Source organism: Asparagus officinalis, chromosome 9 (assembly GCF_001876935.1).
Source record: "Asparagus officinalis chromosome 9, Aspof.V1, whole genome shotgun sequence".
Lineage (NCBI taxonomy): Eukaryota > Viridiplantae > Streptophyta > Magnoliopsida > Asparagales > Asparagaceae > Asparagus > Asparagus officinalis.
In genome coordinates, this window is record NC_033802.1 from 29,265,622 (window position 1) to 29,289,605 (window position 23,984).

A 23,984-nucleotide genomic window follows, 5' to 3' on the forward strand; every position below is an offset into this window, starting at 1 on the left:
GGAGAGAAAACCTCATTATAGTCAATACCTTCCTCCTGTGCATACCCCTTCGCAACCAACCTAACTTTGAACCTCAATGGAGTACCCTTAATGCCCTCCTTCTTTGTGTATTCCCATTTGCAACCAATTATTCTCCCCCCCCCCCCCTTTCAATTTAGAAGCTCAACAAGCTCCCATGTATCGTTCTTATGAAGAGACTCCATCTCCTCCTGCATAGCTACCTGCAACAAATTAGCCTCCGAAATCTGCTTGGCCTCTCTGAATGTAGTAGGTATCATCTCATTGATACTCTCCACCAGAAGTGCATACGCAACTGTATCGGTATACCATCCTAGCACCCGTATGTCTCTCTTCTGTCTCCGAACCGCAATAGAATCCCGAACCTGAGCTGTCGGTCCCTGATATTGTACATCAGTACCTGTATCCTCCGTGTCATCATCATGCTCATCTGGCGTCACCTCAGTCGGCACTCTAATGGATATTGTACCATTTGGAAACTATGGAGCTGTATCAATCTCCACCACCTGTGATATCTCCTCTGTCAGGTCGCTCTCCACCTGATGAGAGCCGAGAAGCTTCAAGATAGAAGCCTCATCGAATGTAACGTCCCTACTCAGCACAATCTTCTTATCAACTGGATCCCAAAGCTTGTATCCTTTGACACCATGCTTAAATCCTACAAATATGGCCTTCCTAGCTCGAGGTTCTAACTTATCAGTTCTAACATGATAATATGCAGGGCAACAAAATACCTTAAGCTGGTCATAGTCATGTGTTGTCTCTCCTGAGCACATCACCATTGGGGTTTTCCCCTCAATCGCAGATGAAGGAAGCTTATTAATGAGGTGGCTCGCATATGAAAGTGCCTCAGTACAAAAAATATTCTCCAAACCACTATGCGCCAATAAGTATCGGATCTTCTCTAATAAAGACCGATTCAGCCTCTTTGCCACCCCATTTTGCTGTGGTGTATGACTAACTGTGAAGTGACTCTCTATGCCCTCGTCTCGACATAGCTGTTGAAAGGGGTCTGAAGAGTACTCGCCGCCGTTGTCGAATCGCAACGTCTTGATCTTTCTCCCAGTTGGCATTTCTAATCTCTTCTTCCACTCCACAAACAAATCTAGGACTTCATACTTATGCTTCATGGTGTACACCTAACAACGCGTAGAATAGTCATCAACAAATGTGACGAACCAATGTCAACCATCAAGTGATGCCGTCTTGGTGGGACCCCAAACATCTGTGTGCACATTGTCCAAGATACCCCTTATCTTATGAATAGCAGTCCCGAACTTTACCTTTCTTTTCTTGCGAAGAACACAGTGCTCACAGAAATCCACTTTTTCACTCTTGGCTCCTTTCAATAGCCCTTGCTTGCACAAAGCCTGCAGTGACTTCTCTCCTGTGTACTCTAACCTGTAGTGCCAAAGTTTGCTCATGCCCTCCTATTAAATATCTAAAGCAACCTGGCCAACCTTGGTACTCCCCTTCAGATAATATAACTTTTGACTGCGCACTCCCTTCATCACCACTAAAGATCCCTTAGTAACATTTGCTATAGCGTCCTCAAAGGTCACCTTGAATCCCTTAGCCTCCAAAACTCTAACAGAAATAAGATTCTTCTTCAGCTGAGGAATGAATCTCACCTCCTTAAATTTACAGACTACCCCATCGTGCATCCGAATCTGCACGGTACATATCTCACAAATGCCACAGGATTGATTATTTCTCATGACAACAACACCCCCATCAAGTCTCTTAAATGATACAAACTAATCTCATCTAGGGGTTACATGATAAGTAGCGCCGGAATGAAGCATCCAATCTGATGCATCCAAATGGTTCACCTTCGGAGTAATCAAAAGAGAAAAGCTCGAATCATTAAAATCATCGCATTTTGCAACATAAACCTAATTGGCCTTCGGGCCCTTTTTCTTGCTATTCTCCTTCTCTTTAACCGTTGGACAATCTCTTGTCCAATGCCCTTATTCCTTACAGAATGCACATTGGTTCTTTCCTAGCTGGTGATGACCTCTTGACTTTGACCTTCCTCTATTTCCACCTTTCGGATATGGGCTTCTACCTCTTGTCGATAAGGCCTCTTCTGAAGTACTAGCACGGGAAGTCTCATTATCCTTCCTCCTCAAATCGTAATTCGTCAATGCGTTAGTCACTTAACTATAAGTGATAGAAGATATTCCATTAAACAAAGTAAGCATGAAGGTATCATACTCCTCATCCGGTAAGGAGTCCAAAAGAATAATAGCCTTGTACTCATCCGTAATCTTCTCATCCACGTTCGTCAAGTCCGGCAATAACTTAGTGTAGTTGTTTATATGAGCCACAAGTGAGGTGCCTCTGGACATCTGAAATCTGAATAATTTTCGCAGCAAGTGCAAACGATTCTCAACACTCTTCGTAAGGTACTTATTGTTGAGAATTTCACACATCTTCATTGCAGACGTCACCCCAATCACATCATATTTTAGTTCCTGTTCCAAACAAGACCTGATCATCCCACAAGCGTTCCTAATTATCTTTTCTCATATCGCCTCTTCATATTTAGGTGGCCTCTCATTGACCATGATGGTCTCCTCCAAATTTTGAGCATTGAGCGCATCCTGTACGTCACTCATCCACAAACCAAAATTTATTTTGTCGTAATATTTCACCACACTAATCTTAGTATTCTGAAAACCAACTTGAAATGTACCCGCCATCTTGCTGCTTTCACCATCATCTTCACCCATAATCACAAACTCCAAATTGCAAAGAAAAAATCAAACTTATAGAATTTAGAAGTTACCCAACTGATCCCTAGATTTGATTCAAATAGAACTCCTAACCACACGAGTAAACCGAGATATTCAATGGCAACTTCAAACCCTAACTCCACCGAAGCCTAGAACTCCAAGAACCAAGATTCCAACTGAATCTTCCTCCACCAAATCTAAAACCCTAGATCTGAAATCTGAGCTCTGATACCACTTGTTGTAAACCTGATCACCAATGTCATGCACCTATGCGGAAGCGTGCACGCGCACACCGAACGAGTCTGAGATCACTAAGAAGAAGTGAACCACACACAAGCACAATCCAATTTAAATACGACAAATCCCAATCAAACACAGAGATATATGTGGTTCGACAATTTGCCTACACCCACGGAGAGAGGATGAGGAGATTCTACTAAATCAAGGAAAGTACAAAAGGGTTACAATAAAACAAAATCACTCCAACTAACCCTCAACCAAAGCTCTCAACTTGCTCATAATATCTCTCTCTCACAATACTCAATTTTCTTATATCTTTTCTATCTTTACCCTAGAAAATCGTGTTCCTATTTATATCCAAACAGAAACCCAAATGAACCAGGAAACCGTTGATGAATCGACTCATGATAGGCATGAGTCAACTCATGCCAAGTGAGTCGACTCATGACTGAGGTGAGTCGACTCGTCAGAAACTTCATACAAAATGACTGAGTTTCATGAATCGACCCATGACAGGCATGAGTCGACTCAACCTGATGAGTCGACTCATATGCATGTATGAGTTGACCCACATGCTGAAAATGGAGAAAAACTGATTTTTTCTGATTTTCTCCACATAAATTCTTTTTACTTTACAAGTTGAGGTAGACTACTATCAATAGCATTCAACATGTAGATATTAATACTATAGACAAAAAATTAAAATTTGGATTCAGAATTCAAAATGCCAATCTGATGTGATTGAAATTTGGATTCAGAATTCAAAATGCCAATCTAAAAAATAAAAATTTAAAGGATTTGAATTCTTTATTTTCCCCACACAACATTTGTAGTTTTCGGAATTTTCATGGAGTTGCCCCATGTAACACTTGTACTTTCTTGTTCATTAGAGGTGCGGCAGTAACTGTACCATAACCTGTCCATGCAACTCAAGGGATTGCCAGTTAAACATAGGAGGAAAAGTTGGAGGAGTAGGCAGCGGCGGGGGAGGTATTAGAAGTACAAACCATGGAACTGGAGTTTTCCAATATATCCTCAAACCAAGGGGCAATAATAAAAATCACTTAATCTCGTATTCCAAGTCTCAAATAGTATCATCAAAATTAATACTGCGCCATTTGGGTATCGTATTATGTAGGAGTTTTTTTGGCTGTTCTTTACTTTGCTTGGGTGAAAGTTGTTATCATGTTGTATTTTTAGCTTTCGATGATGATGAAAGGTTGTGCATTGCTCTACTTTTGTTTAATAATGATTAGTTTGGTGCATGTTCTTTGCACTTGTTCCTGTCTCTATATTTATGCATAAGGTCAATGTGCTCATTGCAATGATAATTTTTGTATGTATGCAAATGCAATGTGATAAGAGATGAAAAGTTTAGTGAATCTCAATGGTCCTAGGATTTGAATAATAGTTTGTTTATTTAGTAATACCAAAGTTAGAACTTAAGCTATCCAAAAGAGCACTAAAAATGGTAATACGTTATGTTATAACTATAATTGACATATTGTATATTCAAATATTAAAAATATCTAATAAGAACAAATTTATTTACTACAATAAATCCTCCAATTGTTTGTAAAAACGTGCTACAGTAACTAAATCCTCAAGCAATCCTAAAATTACATAATACATATTTTTCAATTCAGGGGAATGAATAATTGTTCCAAATAATTAGCCTTTAATTTAAGAAAATGTTTTTACTTTCTAGGTTAAGAACCAAAAATATGTTTTCGCAAATTGCTTAGAACTGTTGGTTTATATTGAACTAGGTGGGATACATGTGCATTGCATCTAGACAACTAATTTGATTATTTCTCTCAGGTTTATGTCTTTGTTTTTTTCGAGAAACATAAATTAGAAATAGATTTATGAGTTTACTATAACTCATGGCACTACAACAAATTACACTTTTCCCAACGCTTATTCCCGATACATGGTTAAATACGTCGCAAAAAAATATGTTTTTCCCGACGATTTTAGTTAGTGTCGGGAAAACATATATTTTTTCCCACGTTTATAATTAGTGTCGCTAAAAGTATATATTATTAGCGACGTTTTAGCTTAGCGTCGGTAAAAGTGTATGGATTTTCCGACGTTTTTTTATTTTCGTCGGCAAAAATATATATTTTTAGCGACGTTTTAGAGCTGGCGTCGCTAATAATGTGCATATATCGCGACGTGTAGGTAAGCGTCAATAAAAGTCTATTTTTCCCAATGTATCTGCTTTTCGTGGCTGAAAGGCGTATTTTTAACGACGCTTTTTTACTCGTTCGCGTCGCCAAAAAGAACCCCGCACCTTTTTACCCTACACGCAGAAGGGAGGGAAATTTCGCCCATTTATTTTCGCGAAAAAGAGAGAAAAAACCCCAAAACCCCCCACAGCCCTCGTTCTCTCTCTCATCAGAAAACCGGCCTCAAATCCGTGCGCCTTCTCTGAACTCGCCGCTACCGTCGGAGATCGCCCCTCCGTCGGAGTTCACCGCCGCCATCGAGCCCTGAAGTTTGCCGCCGCCGTCGACTCTGTTGTTTGCCGACGAATCCCCATAAAAAAACCCTAGTTCTTCCTTCCCAAATCGGATCTCGCCGCCTCTCCTCCTCCTCATTTTCGCCGATGAATGTGTTTAAGCCAGCGCCATTTGGCAGCCGCAAGGTAAATCTGATTCTCTTTGTACATTTCTACATTTGTGATCGTGTATTTTGTCAAATAAAATCACTAAATTTTCTTATAGTTTTAACTATTGATTTATTTTCAAGGCATGTCTTTTTTTACTTGAGAAAATTCGTCCGCAGAGAATACAAATACTTTTAGTAGTTACGGGAATGGAATCATTAATTATCATCCCAACCTCAAAAGCACAGGCTCTTCAAAGGAGGTAATTGTGTGGGACTGTCACATATGGAGGGTTTTTTCCCCATGATATTTTCATCCTAGAATACCTGTTAGTTAAGGTAATTTGAAAAGCTTGGTACATCGGCTTAAAGTTTGTGATCTATTAGGTAATATTTCTTACCATTGAGCTGATAAGTTTGTGGCTAGCCCTGCACTTACTTGTAATTTTTGTAGCAAAGTATTTTCCTGAACTTACTTGGTATAATTTGTCCCATCATTTTGTAGGGTATCTGTCTGTATTCTGCTGCATATCAAACCTTGATTATGGTTAATGTTTAAAGAGTGACCATGGTAATGGCATTTTGTTGCTAACCTGACCTATATTTTGTGACATTTCCTAATGAAAGTACGATGTCGTCGCAAAGTTTGCAAATGCTAAATGCTGATATATGATTCGACTATATAATTTCACGGACAGATGCACTAGTTATATATTATGCGTCTGGTGTTTGACTGCACTTATGACATGGGATATATGATCCTTAACTAAATATTTTATGAATATGTCATCCTAAATGTGTGCATAATGCAGTGGACGGGCTGGATGTGAGGGGCCTGGTAAGTGCTTTCGGCTTTACCCAGAAAGTGAGTTTGGCAAACTTATGGATTCCGCTGTTCCTGAAATTAAGAGGTGCAACCTATCAAACGTTGTATTACAGCTCAAAGCACTTGGGATTAAGGACATCTTCTCCTTTGATTTCATGGAAAAGCCTTCAAGGTTCCCTCATTCTTTTTATCTTTCACGCTTTCCAGTTAACTTGTTGTCTGATATACTTGGCTGCGATACAATATCAATAACTATAATATTTGTTTCCTCAAATAGGTCACTTGTTTAGCTGATGACATTCTGTTTCTAATAATTAGAATTTCCTTAATCTTCATATGGATCTGAAACTGTTGACATGACTGGCATTGTTAAATCTATGGAGCAGTTATACTTACTTGGGGCTCTAACTAACAGCGGCGAGTTGTCAGATCCAGTCGGGCTTCAAATGGTTCATATGGATAAATGTTGGATGACACTGAAAAGACTGATTGGGTATCGATGATCGATGTGTGGGAAACTGAAGAATGAAAGGTATAGATCTCAAATCACTTTATTAAATTGTCATGTTAATTTTATTTGTTGTGATATATTTTAATAATATATTTTATATTGGTTGTTAAACCAAAGATGAGTCGATCAAAGTTGCCCTACAATCATATATCTGGTTCCCGATATCCTTATCCAGTCTGGATTGGACTTCTAACCATAATTGGTTACATATTTTTTTTCTCCGCATAAGACCTCCTGAAAACATTCAATTGCAGTCCAAGTCTGATTTCAACAAGATCGAAGCGTTTTCAAAATTTTGCGCCAGAGGATTTGACCAATATAGTGGTCTCTCGCCTTTTGTTATCATCATGATGTGCAGAGTATCTGTAAGAAAGTACCTCTGATAAGAGGGCTGACATACATCAATTTTCTATTGTACCATAAATTGTTTGCTATGAACAGACTGCAGATACTTGTTCCAGTCAATATTGTGTGGTAAATTGTAAACAGTTTTGCAAAATTTCATATATGTTGGTATACAGTCTCGGTAACTGAATGTTTGATTTTCAACAAGTTATCGCTTACAGCTATTAAACTGATATTAGGTAGGACTTGAGGGGAGTGCTAATGGACAATGGTGGTTGGACACTATTGGAATAGAAATGTTAGGGGCACACCCCCAACCACACCCTCCACCACACCTCCTCTCCCTCTATAGTGCATTGGGCCCCACATCAAATTTTTAAAAAAAATTTAATGTGGGGCCCAATGCACTATAGAGGGAGAGGAGGTGTGGTGGAGGGTGTGGTTGGAGGTGTGCCCCTATCACCCCTCCTATTGGAAAGACCCTAGATGATGGGTCATCATTTGAACGTGTTGGTTCTAGGCAATTGGTTGGTCTGTTTATTTGTGCATGGTAATATTTTCATTAAACATTTTGATCCCATATTAGGTTATTGATGCTAGAGACGCATCCTGATATGTCTTATTTATTCTTTTGTTTCTTTTAAAGCTATTATGCTTATTGGTCGATATGTGCATTTATGGGTTATACCTTTTGTCACTTGCTAGGGCTCTGAAAAGTATTAGGCCAAATATTGGTGATGTTGATGCTGCAGCAGTGGCATGTGGATTTGGGCGGGCAAGTGGGAACAAGGTACTAGTTTCACTTAATTCAATTATTACGCATGTTTAATCATATTTTGGTACTTTATTTGGAAAATGTTAGTGTGATGCGATAGCAGAGGATGGTAAAAGTAGGAAAATGGTCTGTTAGGTCTCCAAGGCGAGGCTCTTTTTCTAAGGGGCTGTTTGGTTGTATGTTTTTACCATGTAAAAGGATGGAAAGTATAAAAAAGTGAGTCCTAATGTCAGCTTTCATCACTTTCAATTATTTGTTTTTAGTTGTAAAAATAGTGTAAAGTGATTTCATATGTTGATGTGGCTTGTAAAGTGATTTCATAAAAAAAAGACATAATTTTAGGAGAAAGCTGACGTTGAAGTCAGAAAACAATAATAAAAAATAATTCTAACCAATATGATCATTTGACCGTTGAGACAACTTTTTACACTTTCCAAACAAACAATTAAAGTTACATTTGCAAACCAAACAAGCAATTTATGATAAACAAACAATTAAAGTTACATTTGCAAACCAAACAAGCAATTTATGATTCCAATGGAATCAAAAACAAATAAAGATTAAAGTTACATTTGCAAACCAAACAAGCAATTTATGATTCCAATGGAATCAAAAACAAATAAAGAAAAGTATACAAGTGAAATTGGTGAGGTGGACAATAACTTTCTAAGTTGTGTCATAAATACAAAATTTTACCAAGAACAACCAAAAAGCCCTTAAAGGGTTTACTGGCAGTGTTATAGTGTATGGCAAGTGTTATAGTGTATGGCAGAAGCATTTTGTACAAAAAATAATAGAGCGAGCTCTAAATGCTTGTCTTCTTATTTATGTGCTTCTATTTTAGGTTGACCTATGTAATATATTTCTGCAATAGAAATCAATAATAAATATTTGCTTTTTTGTTGTAACCATTACAACATTTGTCAAAAGCTTAAACAATTGGGTAATCAGACCTCATTTTGTGGCCAGACATCTTAGAGCTCCTACTTCACTTAGGAGGCAACACTTACATGATAATCTATATCCTTGTGGCAAATAAGTTGACTCAGAACATTAACTTGGGTAGGTACGAAGCTTCAATGGTTGCCACGGACAGCGATCACAAACCTGTAAGGTGCATATTCAATGTTGAAATTGCACGTGTTGATGAATCTATAATTTGATTAATTTCTTCCTAATTTTCCCGTCAATTTTTTGAATTATAAACTCTTGATAAGCCATGAAAGCCTTTTTCTTCTTAATTTTCCTATCAATTTTCTCTAGTCCCGTTGCTGCCCAATCCCTATCTGATGATTCTGGGTCCATCTCTGCTATAATCTCTGAAAAGGGTCTCGATTTTGTGAAGGACTTGCTAATAGAACAGGAGCTTAGAGCTCTTGTTCCTCTTAAACTCAAGGACGTTGAGAAATCAATAATGATTCCACTCATTGGGAGTGTTTACATTTCCCTTGGCAATATTACTGTATTAGAAGTGAGTGTCTCATCGTCGACTGTTCATCCTGGGGATACAGGTGTTATGATTATTGCTGCAGCCTGCAGGTGCTACTGCTAATTTGAGCATTGTTTGCAGATATTCATATAGAACTTGGCTTCCCCCTGTTGAGGTTTCTGATAAAGGTAGTGCTTTGGTTCAGGTAAAAATTGGGTGAATGAATTTGTGTGTATTTGGTTTGAAACTTCAAGGTTTGCTTAGGTATTCAGTTAATGAATATGTAGCTGATAATCTGACGTTGCATTTTCTCTAACAGGAAATAATCAAAGAACTGATGGAAAGGCTACCACACATGAAAGAGTTTATGGATATGTACTGTGGTCCTGACAGAGTGACTGCAAAGCAACAAATACAGGAGTTAGATAGAGTCGCAAAAACTCTACAAGAGAATATACCTTCATCTGTGAAGAGGTTCACTTATCGTGCCGTTCTTTCACTTCAAGTTTTCTTTTTTTTTCAACTTAGTTTAGTTTCCTGTAAATCTTATAATGTGTCCCGTTCTTTCACTTCAAGTTTTCTTTTTTTTTCAACTTAGTTTAGTTTCCTGTAAATCTTATAATGTGTCATTCTCTGAAATGGAAAACACTGAATATGACAAACTGGAATATTTAAACAGGCCTTTGAGTGTTGACTTAGAAATGCAAATGAATGTAATTATTTTGCAATTGGAGCAAATTCTTTGTTTATCATAATATACAACTTGTTTGGAGTATAATTTGATGTTTGGTTTCTTTGTTGATGTGAATGGGAGCAATTTTTTTGTGGATGTTCAGGTTCAGTGTAGGCTTGTAGTTGATAGAAAAGATATTACTTTTGGCGATGCAAATTAGTATCGATAAAATTATACTTTTTACCAATGCATAATTATGCGTTGTCAAAAATTATACTTTTGCCGACGCTATCTTGCGTCGGCAAAAGTATAGCTTTTAGCGACGCAGAGTATGCGTCGGCAAAAGTATAGCTTTTAGCGACGCTATCTTGCGTCACCAAAAGTATAACTTTTAGCGGCGCTTCACTCTGCGTCGTTAAAAGCTGCACTTTTGCCGACGCTAACTTGCGTCGCCAAAAGTATAGTTTTTAGCGACGAACAATTTTGCGTCGATAAAAGCTATACTTTTGCCAACACATAGCTTTTGCCGACGCTGCATGCGTCTACACTTTTGCCGACGCTGCATGCGTTGCCAAAAGTACACTTTTGCCGACGCAAACTATTATGCGTCGCTAAAAGATATACTTTTCCCAACGCATGACGCGTCGCCAAAAGTGTACTTTTGGCGACGTAGTGTATTTGCGTCGCCAAATACTTTTGTTCGCGGGAAAAATTGTTGCTTTTATTGACGTCATTGCACTCTTTGGCAACAGTTTATCGGTTACAGAAAGATCTGGTCTTTTTATAAGATCCGGTTACAATGAGATCAAAAGAAAAAGAAAAAGTTACAATCTTCCTTGTTTGTCGAACGAATCACGAGCTCCTGTTTTGCGATCACTCGCTTTTGTGGGTTCTTTGCCTGCGTCGGGGTTAATCCGTGGACTACCGCGCGATCTAGATCCGGTCGGATCTACACGGTATAGCGGGTGTTATCTCACGAAGGAAATAACAGCCGAGGGTACTATTTCACCAAGGAAATAATAGCCTTCTCGGGATCAAAAACCAAGTTTTGATCCGGAGTATTACCGTGTGGATCTCAGATCTAGACTTCCTCTCTCGAACTCCTGCCTTTTCTGACGTGGATGCTCGCCAAGAACCAGATCTAAAAATTTCCAAGTCTTCAAAGCTTCAAAACTCCAAGATTCAGTTCTCAATCCGGCAGAGTTTCGGCTCCAAAAGTTCTAACCCCCTGAAAAATGAACCTCCCCCATTATTTATAGCCTCTGGAGGCGGATCTGGGCCCAGATCTGGGCCCAGGTCAGAGCGTGGCTCGGCCATCGGCTAGGTGGCTCGGCCACCGAGCCACCCATTTTGGGGTGGCTCGGCCACCGAGCCACCCTTGGGTGGCTTGGTTTTTGACCGGGTGTTCGCCGTTGCGTCCGTTGTTCGGTTTCGTGGTTTATCCAAGTTTTATTGTTGATCTGAACTCTGATTTGGATATGTCGCCCGATGGTTTGTTGGTTTGTCGAATCACCATGCTGAGCTTTGTTAAGGGACCCATAGGCAGTTTTATACGCCTACAGATACCCCCTCCAAAGTATTTCAGCCTCATTCTTTTATAGAAGAGTCTGGAATACTTTGGATATGATTGTCCCAACCTTCAGTCGGTGTAACGGGACCTTGGAATGGCTTCTGTTCTTGATTCCTTCAATCCTTCAGGCTATTTGGTACTTTGTCGAATGTCTGTATGGGTTCCGGTGCTGCATTTATTGTCTGACCATTGTCAGAATTTTGAACTTGAAGTCGATTCCTGATTTTCTGATCTTTAGCTCGTGTTTGCTGGTTCAACATAGAACTGACCATCGATTGTTGGCGTTGAGTTCTCATTTGTGACGCGTTGTCCGGCGAAGTGTTATTGAGTTATCCTTAAGAATATTTTTAGAAAAATATTCTCCAGAAACTTCTCAACCAAAAATAGGAAATAGTTTATACTCGTATACCTTATTGGAGTATTTTTCGTGCCCGAATAAGCCGAACCGGCCTAATAATGACCTAAAAAAGGCAGTAATTAGGCTCAAAAAATCTTCCGACCCTTCCGAATGTGTGGGAGAGGAAAGAATAAACAAAGGACTGAACCCTCGGTCGATTTGAAGTTGTTTCGATGCTCGGTTCAGCTTCAATTTGAATTCTGGTTCAAATCAGGTTCAAATCTGGTTCAGATTGGTTCAACCTGGTTCAAGACTGGTTTAGCCTCATTTGAACTGATTTATCTCCGTCATGATATATTGACTCGTGTTGACTTTTTGCTCGCAACGTGTTGAATGGCGTTAACCTAGGAATTCGCGTTGACCGGCGTTGACCCTAAGGTTTTGAACGTCGTGCGTTGACTACTTTGATCGCAATGCGTTGACTGGCGTTGACCTAGGGTTACGCGTTGACCGATGTTAACCTTAGGGTTTTGAACATCGTACGTTGACTTTTTGATCGCAACGCGTTGACTGGCGTTGACCTAGGATTACGCGTTGACCTAGGATTACGCGTTGATCGGCGTTGACCCTAGGGTTTCGAACGTCATACGTTGACTTTTTGATCGCAACGCGTTGACTGGCGTTGACCTAGGGTTACGCGTTGATCGGCGTTGACCCTAGGGTTTCGGATCGCTTGACATTTGTTGGAGTATACACAGTTTAAGCTCTTGAGGTATTAGAGCATGGCGGTCCTAAATGTCGGAGTTACTGGACCAACTATGAAAGTCGATTCATCTACGTGTATGGATCTTATCCTGAAGTTGTTAGATGCTCAAGTCACAAGACCAACTAATGAAGATGATGCTTCAATGACTTGAATTTATAGAATTTTTGGCAAATTCTCAGCCATCAACGGGTTTGATAAGCCTTTACCGACTACCGTTTGAGTCGGGCTAGCATGCGGATTGTCTGAATCCGTTCTGCATGTAACGTTGTGCTAAGAGAGTGAAATCTCTGAGACTTTGTGCTATGATGTCGAATACATAGGCTTCGCCATTGTTACGGGAATAGGCTACCCGGCGACACGTGTTAGGTGTTGACTTTAGGATTTTTGGCTAACCCCCAGCCTTCAACGGATTTGATTAGCCTTTACCGACTACCGTTTGAGTCGGGCTAGCATGCGAATTATCTAAATCCGTTCCGCATGTAACGTTGTGCTAAGAGAGTGAATTCTTTGAGACTTTGTGCTATGATATCGAATACATAGACTTCGCCATTGTTACGGGAATAGGCTACACGGCAACGTGTATTAGACGCTGACTTATCCCTACTTAGGCTTCGGGATAAAATACCCCAGACTGGTATTCTGGTGTCTTTTTCTATGGAGAAGTGTCTTTTTCAATCGGTAAAAGACTAAACCGGCGACGCGTGTTAGGCGTCGGCATATCCTTTCTTAGGATTCAGGATGAAATTCCCCATGCGTGTAAGGCATGTATTTTGGTGTTATTAATAACAATCTGCCACAATGTTGAATATGTGGGCGGGTGTTCTTTTTAACGGTTAAGAACTAACCGACAGCCCAGGTTAGGCGCAGACTTATCCCTACTTAGGCTTCAGGATAAAATACCCCAGAATCGAACTCTGGTGTCTTTTTCTACGGAGAAAGACTAAACCGACAGCGCGTGTTAGGCGCAGACTTATCCCTGCTTAGGATTCGGGATAAACTTCCTAGGATGAATCCTAGAAAGGAAGAATTTTATATTCTATCTCCCGGTCTTCTTTTAGGGTGAAGGCGAACCCGAATACAAGGAAGGAAGAATTTTATATTCTATTCCTTGATTCTGAAAAGGAAGAATTTTATATTCTATTTCTAGTTGGAAAGAAGACTCGAGGTGGGATCTCCACCCCTAGAATCCGGAACAGTGAAACTAGGAGTGGGACCTCCATTCCGAGAATCGAAAGATTCGGATAATCCTAACTGTCAGAAGGTTTGATTACCGAACTAAAGGTGAATTTCTCGTTTATCGAGAGTGAATTATGGTTTTGACCCTAACTGTAGGAAGATTTGGCGAAATGGTAGTTTGAGGTGACCCTAACTGTAGGATGGTTTGATCACTTGATTTGAAAGTGGACCTCTCGTTCATTGGAGGAATCGAGAGGGGATTTTGACTGTGGTCCTAACTGTAAGAAGGTTTGACCAATTAGGAGGTTTGAGGCGATCCTAACTGTAGGAAGGTTAGATCGCTCGATTTGTGGACCTCTCGTTCATTAGAGGAATCGAGAGGGGGTTTTGGTTTTGGTCCTAACTGTAGAAATGTTTGACCAATTTCGAATATTATGTCCAGACTCTAACAATGAGAGTGTTGAATGCACAAACGCGGTGAGAATTTGAATGTGAGTTTCTTATTCATCACCTTGCTGTGGTGACCGGGTTATCCCTAAGAATACACTATATGGATTTCTTTTGGGAACTTCCCGTTAAATGAATCATCCACCCCCAGCTTTCTTTGCAAAACTAGGTCTGGTATTGTACTCAGTTGGGTATCCGGGTTATCCTTAAGAATATCAGGCATGGTATTCTCTAGGAACTTCCCGTGAAAGAAAGGAAACAGTTTAGACTCATATACCTGTTGGAGTATATAAGGAAGCAGTTTAACCTCATGCACCTGTTGGAGGATTGAGAAGCAGTTTATACTCGTATACTCTTCGGAGTGTTGTTTCGACTTAATTGAGCGATATAACGCCGGCTTCAACCAAGGTTTGGATGCTATTCTTAAGAGCAAAGCACTCCTTGGTGGGATGAACGACCCTCCTGTGGTATGCACAGTACTTTGGGTCCGTAGTGTTGTCAGCTTCCTCCTTATTTGTGATAGGTGGTAGCTTGATCTTGTTGCTTCCAAGGAGGGATTCGAAGATGGCTGGAACGTCTTCGTCCTTGAAGGAATACTTTTTCTTGAGTCTTGGGTCTGAAGTCTTTTGCTGCCTTTGGGATTGCTGTTGTGACGTTTGATTAGCACCAACAGCAGCTGCAGGTGCCTTGCCCTTACCACGAGAGGCGAAGTTTGAGTTCAGAGGATTAGCCGTCGGTAGGTTCCTCTCGGCCTTCTTCCTTCGGAGGAAGCGTTCGGCTTGTTCACCGCGCACTTTCAAGTCTTTCCAAGTGTTAGACGGTGATGTTCCCATTGCCTCCAATACGTCCAATGCGAGGTTGTTGTGACAAGACTGGAGAATGAACTCCTTAGTGATCGGGTCCCGACAGTTCATCGCCTTGTTTCGGAACCTTTTGACGAAGGTGTCGACCAATTCCCCGTCTTTTTGTTTCTCATCGAGCAACGTTCCGATGGATATCTCAGTGTCATCGTCGAAGAAATTAGCGAGGAACTTAGTTTCCATGTCGTCCCAGCTATTCACACTTCATGGCTTGAGGCGACGATACCAATCGAAGGCGGCTCCACGAAGAGTGCCAACGAAGGACCGTACCATCAGAGGCTCATTACCCGAGATAACCCCCAGGTGCTATTTGAAGTAAATCAAATGCTGAGTGGGTGAACCCATCGCATTAAACGGCGTAAAGTTAATTAGATTGAACTTCGCCGGATATGGGATCGATTCCCATTCTCTTGGGTATGGACAAGGAATGCCTGTTTTCTTCATCTCTTGAGCGGAAATCAATGTATTGATTTTGCTCTCAAGGTTTTTGATCTTCAAGCTTTCACTTGTGTTTTCACTAGTATTCTCGTTACCACCCCCTGCGTTGACGGGAGGATTATTGGCATTATGAGTCTCATTCGCATTTGTGTCCTCATCATCCAGATTAACCTGGTTACGACGACTTGGCTCGCCTTGCTGGTTCGTCAATGCTTGGATTTGTTGGTCATGCATTTCTCTTATGTTCTGCATGACCATCTGCATTTCGAACCTGAAGCTCTCCTGTTGTTTAGCCATGGCCTCTTCAAGCATCTTGGCCACTTGTTCCGCACTTATCATAAGTGCCTCGCGGGGTTGTCCCTCGCTGGATACCGTATTATCTGATGCAACCGCGGAGTCGGCATCAGATTCTTCATCTTCTGAAGGTATTCTTGTCCGAACCCTACCATAAGTTGCTCGTTTAGTGGTTCCGGACTGCAGACGGGTTATACGTCGGGGTGCTTTCAGAATCGACTCGAGATTATCCCATGCCGATGTCCCCTTACTGGTCATGTTAGTGGTGACCCTCAGAAATTCTCCGTCTTCAACCACCGTTCTTCTTCATCGGAAACGCCTAGGCCTTGGTTTTGGCATTTCGGTACTGAGCCTTTCGAAAGCCGAAACTCTTTCAGGAACTGTCTTGATGCAGTTACACTCAGACAATACTGTCCGAATGAGTTTGGAACATGGCCATTGAGCTTCTTGTTCTCGAGGACTCCTCTTCCTGATTTTACTCATACCCCCAACACGATAGTACAATTCGTCTGCTTGAATGTCGGAGTGACCTATCGTGTGTTGGCACGACTTCTCAGGTATAACACTATCGTCATCAGACGATAATGTTTTCTTCTGAGGGTGAACTGCCTTCTTTGGGCTTTCAAAAGTCACGCGCCTCGAAACATACCTTTGCGGGTGTGAGTTCTCAGCGGGCTCCTGGACTTCAATGCGCAAATTGGTACGCCTAGTTGCCCTGATCTCTTTGTCATGTTGGAGGTGTCGGCGACCCCCAGCATGTTGAGTCGTTAGGGGCTTCTTCATCGGGCCCAAATGTTCTTGAACTGGAGCTTTGCTTCTTTCATCGGGAAATAGACCGAGGCGCTCCAGAACTAACTTCTTTCTTCAGGATGATTCCGCGTGATCTCCCGGAGTAGCCATGGGAATTATCGGCGATTTAGAGTGTTTCGCCGGAGGTTGGATTTGCATTGAAGGCTGCAACAATTGTGCCTTAGCCTGAATCACTGCTTCAGACTTCGGCCTCCATACTTGGCGGGTTGGTGGCGGCTTCTTGGCCACTTCCTTCTGTAGCCTTCTGCGTGCTTCTTGGACTTGAGCCCATGCTTGCGCTGACAGTGCGCGGCGCTTGCGAATGCGCTCATCAAGCGTTGAACGATTCCGTTTGACACGGATCCATTCGTTAGTTGGCGGCTTGGAGGAGCTACCATTCACCGTTTATTGAGGCTGTTTGCCTCTCCTGTTCTTCAGATCCGCGTGGTAGCAGATTCCGTCCATGGACTCCATCGCTTTTGCGAGTTGTCATGCCAGGCGTTGACGTCGCCTCTGGCGGGCTCTCTTTGAGAGAGTCACAACGCCCTCAACGGTGGAGGCATCAGCGAGAATAGGGTTGACCTGGTTGGAGGTTGGCGGAACTTCACCCGACGCAACTTTGGCGACAATTGGGGTGAGAGCTTCGTTGGCGTTCTGTACTTCTTCATACCAACGAACTTTTCTCCTAGAGGAGAAGTTCTTGGACTTGCGAGGGGAGGTGGATCCGGATGAGGATGACATATACTCCTCGAACTTTTGTTTGTTGAATTCATACTCGACCTCCTCCTCGACCGGGATTGAGATCCGCGTCTGCGACGCAACGATCTCGGCAGCGAGATCGGTGGCTCCCACTGTGGTCGCCAGATTGTTCACGGGAAAAATTGTTGCTTTCATTGACGTCATTGCACTCTTTGGTAATAGTTTATCGGTTACAGAAAGATCCGGTCTTTTTATAAGATCCGGTTACAATAAAATCAAAAGAAAAAGAAAAAGTTACAATCTTCCTTGTTTGTCGAATGAATCACGAGCTCCTGTTTGCGGTCACTCGCTTTTGTGGGTTCTTTGCTTGGCCGGGGTTAATCGCCGTGGACTACCGGCGATCTAGATCCCGTCGCGATCTACACGTATAGGGCTAGCGTGCGTGTATCTCACGAAGGAAATAACAGTCGAGGTACTATTTCACCAAGGAAATAATAGCCTTCTCAGGCATCAAAAACCAAGTTTTGATCGCCGAGTATTACCGTGTGGATCTCAGATCTGATCTTCCTCTCTCGAACTGTCCTGCCTTTTCTGACGTGGATGCTCACCAAGAACCAGATCTGAAAATGTCCAAGTCTTCAAAGCTTCAAAAATCCAAGATTCAGTTCTCAATCCGGCAGGAGTTCGGCTCAAAAGGTCCAACCTCCTAAAAAATGAACCTCCCCCTTTATTTATAGCCTCTGGAAGTGGATATGGGCCCAGATCTAGGCCCAGGTCAGAGCGTGGCTCGGCCACCGAGCCACCCTTGGGTGGCTCGGCCACCGAGCCACCCTTGGGTGGCTTGGTTTTTGGCCGGGTGTTCGCCGTTACGTCCGTTGTCCGGTTTTGCGGTTTATCCAAGTTTTATTGTTGATCTGAACTCTGATTTGGATATGTCGCCCGATGGTTCGTTGGTTTATCGAATCACCGTGCTGAGCTGTGTTAAGGGACCCATATGTAGTTTTATACGCCTACAACTTTCCTTGACGCACTTTTGACGACGCGTTAGCGACGCTGCATTTTGCGTCAGGAAAGATTTTTCCCGACGTTTTTTAAACTTTTGCCTACGTTTTTGTTTCGTCGGCAATGTTGTATTTTGTTGTAGTGTGGGTGAAATAGTTCATGCTTACCATGAATTTATTGCATAAAATAAGATCATATTTTTAAACTTCTACTTATTGATGATAACTTTTTGGGGACTAATATCAAACTTGATAATGCATTGAATTTTGTTATGCTCACAGATTTTAGAACTTTGATCTATCAGACATATTAAAAATCCCAACTTGTAATTTAGAACTTCGATCTAATAGACATATAATTTTATGCTATATTACAAATGTATAATGGCTAATATGATGGGAAATCCATATTACATTCATACTTAACAAAATTCACATGAGACTAAAAAAACAAAAGATTAGTTGCATGATCCAAAGCATTAGTTAAAAAATAATAAAAATTATACATCAATATATTACTAATTACTAAAAAACTAATTATGATTCTCAATATGGGTAAAATACTCCAAACCAAAAACAAACTTCCAGCAAAACTGGTATATTACACTCTATGCACACTCTTTATGACAACAACATTATTTAACAAAAGTGACATCTATCCTTAAAAACAAAAGGTACCAAAGACTTGGCCTCTCTAAGGAAATTTTCAATCTTTGAGAGATACTATATCCTAGTAGAAAAAATCATGATGGTAAAATACAAATTAGTGTCTTAGGAAAAAGCAAGTGCATACACATTTCATGCAGGGAAAGTAATCTTATAAGAATCTATACTCTCAAAGAGATAACATAGGGCATATAATTCACCTAAAAGCCCTTCCATTTACTTATAGAAAACAACTCATCCTAGAAAGAATATTCTTGACAGAATTAATCACGTCTAGGGTGCAGGCATTCTAGGTGGAACCATTCCATCTAAGATGCAAACATGCTAGATGAAGATCCATCTAGGATGTGCATCCTAGATAGTAAATTATAATAATAACATGTTTTTATATGTGTCCCATTATCATAGATTGAAATTTTCATCTAGGATAGTGGGACTCACGTCTAGAAGAACTCCAACCCAAATTTTTAATTATGCCCCCGCTTTCTTTTGCTCAGTTCTCTCGTTGCTCTCATTCTCTTTCTCTCCCCCCTTCCCCCACCCGATCTCCTCTTCGTCTCTTCTCCTCAAGTCGATGCTAATGAGAACACACAGATCATTGCTGATAAAGCCCTAAAGAAAACGTAACCCATCTTCTCCTCAAATTGATGCGGATGACATCACGTATTATTCGCTTCTCCTTAAATCGATAAACTATTGCCGCTATTGATCTCCCCTCATCTCCTCCTCGATTTATCTCAAATTCAAAGGTTGATGTGTCATTACTGCTATTGCCACTTCTATCACATCTGTCGCTCCTCTGATCACAACCAAACTGCTTCTATCACTACCACAAGGTCAAATTCTCGAACAAATACCCTAAACCCTAACCCCTATTGACTCAACCACAATCCTTATTAATAATTTTGATTTTTATTGTTTTAATTTAAACCATAATAATATTAGCTGAATTTCATTTAGCCCTAATTCTCCTAATCCTAACCGTAGTTGAACAAGTTTTAGAAATTGATCCTAATTGAGTAATTTCCAAAAGCTAACCTTAATTAGAAACCCTAATACTAACTTAACCATATTTCTAACTATATTCTTAATATATTTGCTATATCTGTGTTTTTATAAGTTTGTTTATGTTGTGACAATGTTTGGTTTAATCAGTTAGTTTTTTGAAAATATAACTATTTTGAAAATATTGTGACATATAATGCAATAATGTGTTATATATCCAATTTAGATGAATACAAAAATATTTAACGTTATCCTTAGACTTTTGTCAATTAATTAATATCTATTTCTTGGACTTCAAATATAAGATAGATAACTCAATTAAGATATGAAATTAAGTTTTCTACCTAAAAAATGGATCATAAATCTAATGTTATAAGAAGAAAGAAATGTCATTATTTATTGGATCAGTCCAGTTTCGATAAGTTAGGAATATAATAGTGCATTATCTAATTTTATATACTTTTACATTCTCATTTCTAGAAAATATTTTCAATATGTACTCATTGTTCTCTGTGTACAATAAGGGTATATTGTTCTACATTTTGGTCCATTGTCAATACACATAATAATATCTGCACATTATACTTGGAGTATAGTAGGTAGGTGCTACCGAAATTTTGTAGAAATAAAAATGCACAAATAATATAAAGTTATATATGTGCACTACTATATTATTAACGGGATAGAAGTCTTCATAAAGCAGTCGCTAGAGTGTTCAAATCAACCTATAGTTAAGTTTGCATTTAGAAGGGAAAAATATTTTTTTGTTGTTAAACGAATGAAGCGTATTACCATGATATGTGTACATATGTACATTGTATTGAAGACTTAAAAATTTATTAATAGTAGTGAGAATAATTAGAGTTTCTAATTATATATTATCTAAAGATGATGATAATTCCAGACAGATCGTGGATAAATATTCCAAGGATTGAATGATATTGCTATTAATGATATAAAAATAGATGTGGAACCTTCCTAAAGTGTGCCGAAATGAATCCAAATATTGAAATAGTTGTGCAATGTACTGCAATTATTGTAGGTATAAGAATATGAAATTGGAGAATAAAGAGGAAATAAGGAGTCACTTACCAAATTCACGGTTTATAAGGAATATAATGATAGGTCATATTACGGAGAAGGCTATATTAAAGATGAAGAACGAGATCTGCTAGCAGGTATAGCTGATGGTTTTAGGATAGACAATATAGACATCTTCAAAATGATATTATACCTGACCATACTGAATATGATATCAACGATGATAGTGATACCAAGGTTGACGTCCAAGATGTAGCAGAGATCGAAGATGTCGTTGGAAAGTTTTGACGATGTGCATGCTTCTGAGGACTTGGATTGAATAATGAAACTATAAGAGAATAGTGAAAAGGGCCTCTATTCGGGCTGCACCGATACTCTAGATTTTTATTTCTATTTGAACTCTTTCATATTGAGAGCCACCAACTTGCATTAAAAAAGCTAGAGGACTTGAAGCCTAAGACACAGGCTAGAAAACATGCTAAAATTACAAAAGAAAAATGGACATGTCGAAAGAGGTAAATATAATATCTCTCTTGTATCCAATCTCATTTTTATACTATATGCTATAATTTAATATCGCTTCATCATAGGTGTGAAGACTGATTCCAATGGATTGGGACGACATGGTGCGGGCAAGCCTGAGTCAAAACATGCACAAAAAGGTTTTAGAGCTATTCTTCAATGGTCTGATAATTTGCCTGTCAAATAATAGTTGACAAAATTCAATAATGTGTTGGTGTTTTAGTACATAGAGAAATACCATCAACCCGTACTCTAAGGTCACAGAGTTGTCATGGAGATCCTTCGAGGACATATGGAGAGATCTTATTGTGCTTTAGTATTTCATTTACTATTAGGTATAATAATTTCCATATTAGGGTCTACAAAAGAGTTGAACATTTTTTAAGAAAAGAGTTAAATTTGGAACATTGAAAATTATATCCGGTCTAAAATTTGAGATCTAAGATCATGTCTTATCCGAATTGAGAATCTTTGAATCATTTTAAAGATTAGGTGAAGATTAATTATAGCAAGATCAAATAATAAAGAAAAGGATATATTTTTTTGTTTTTTAACAATCTATAGAAGGGAAGCATAACTACCTTTTGGGTCTCTCCGAAAATGACCTTTTTTTAGTGCATTTTTTAGAGAAATAAAAAAATAATAAAATTAAAAAATGAGAATTTTTTGGTGATAAAGGTTTACAAAGAAAGAAAAAAGTGGTTTCAAAAAGTTTCAAAAGAAAAAACAAGATGGGTCATCAAAATAGTTTGATCATCAAATTTTATTATACTTTTAAACTCTCATTATATATTTTATTTGAATAAATATATCACTAGTAACGTATTTTTCTCTTAATTTGCAGGAAGAAGTATTAAGGTATTAGAGTCCAAAAGAACCAAATTCTGTCACTTTCCTACCACTCTATGAAGCGCAATATCAAGCCCAAAAGAGGCCTACTAAAGCCAAAAGAATCGAGAAAAATTTTAGTTAACAAGTCAACTAAAAATCAATTTTTTAAGAACTAATTAGTTCACTAATCAATTGGCCAATTGGTTGACCAAGCGATTGGCAAACCGATTAGCCAACTGGTTGGTTCGTAACAAAAACAACGTATGGCTAAAATTTATTTCTAAAATCTCAAGCCAAAAAATTGACTCTTGTTGATTTCTATAGGCTATAAATAAGGGTAGAGGGTGAGTGGTTAGAGTGCTCTTTTATGCTTAAAATAATCATATTTAGGATAATCAACTAGAGAACTAACTAGTAGAAGAAGAATTTGATAATATATACTTATTTTAAGTAGTTTGATAGGTTATACTTATGATTTCATAAATTATTATTTAGTTCTTGTTCTTTTCAAGAATGAAATTTTGTTTACATGATAGTTTAATAGATTATGTTTTCTTTTAGTAGTTTGATAATCTATGCTTAGTAAATCTAAAATAAAATATGATAAGAATAATAGTTCATAAATCCTAAATGAAATTAACTAGTGGATTCAATTCTATATTCATATCTTCTCTATTTGATTTCCTACGTCTTTTACTTATTTTGATTTTTTTTTAATTATGTTTTCTCTTCTTAATTTTGTTCTTTTCTATTTTCTTTATTTCTCCTTTTTATTTATTTTTTATTTTCTTTTATTTGTTTAGTATCTTTCTTTTCCCCTTTTGTTATTATTTTATTTTATTTATACGTAATCATACACTCTCTATACCTCTATATTTGCACTCATCTTTCTCTACACATATTTCTAGGGATTCAATTTAGAATTTTTATCGCACCTTCCTCTTAGGATAGATATTGTAACTTTATTATAACTTGATGGTTATCCTCTTATAATTTTTGTGCATGTATTACCCTGCTATGAAGTTTTTAACACCGTTGTCGAAAAAGGTGCTTGTAATTAGAATTTTTCTATTTTGGTTCTTTAATTAGTACGTTCTCTTGTGAAGGACTAAACTAAAAGGTTGAAGCTTTAGGCTTGAAGATTAAAGATTAAAGATTAGATTTGCTTACAAACTTAAACCCTCTAATTCAGGCTCTTCACATTAGAAACAATTAGGAACTAATAAAAAAAAATCTCTTGTCCATCCAAATAAAATCCACATGCACTTAAACAACTACTAAAAAGATAATAAATTTAAGTAAGAGCTCTCCTTCTCAAATTTATTTTATTGTTAATCTAAATTTAAAAATGAAAAGATTTTCTTTTTGCATCCTTTG

At 39.0% G+C, this 23,984-nt stretch overlaps 1 protein-coding gene across 1 annotated transcript; it reads left to right on the forward strand.

Annotated features, from left to right (window-relative positions):
- Positions 5,299 to 10,385, forward strand: LOC109823331. The gene is made up of 8 exons (XM_020389613.1): positions 5,299 to 5,646; positions 6,419 to 6,604; positions 6,862 to 6,964; positions 7,994 to 8,078; positions 9,130 to 9,177; positions 9,634 to 9,697; positions 9,812 to 10,045; positions 10,329 to 10,385. The coding sequence occupies exons 4-8, from the start codon at positions 8,026 to 8,028 to the stop codon at positions 10,383 to 10,385; spliced, it is 456 nt and encodes a 151-aa protein (XP_020245202.1). The 5' UTR covers positions 5,299 to 5,646; positions 6,419 to 6,604; positions 6,862 to 6,964; positions 7,994 to 8,025.

Excerpts from the sequence above, each read along its gene's own strand:
- LOC109823331 (XM_020389613.1), top strand. The coding sequence starts at position 8,026 with ATGTTGATGCTGCAGCAGTGGCATGTGGATTTGGGCGGGCAAGTGGGA. Across the intron at positions 8,079-9,129 it reads GGCGGGCAAGTGGGAACAAG|GTACGAAGCTTCAATGGTTG; the intron begins GTACTAGTTTCA and ends TAACTTGGGTAG. Across the intron at positions 9,698-9,811 it reads AAGGTAGTGCTTTGGTTCAG|GAAATAATCAAAGAACTGAT; the intron begins GTAAAAATTGGG and ends TTTCTCTAACAG.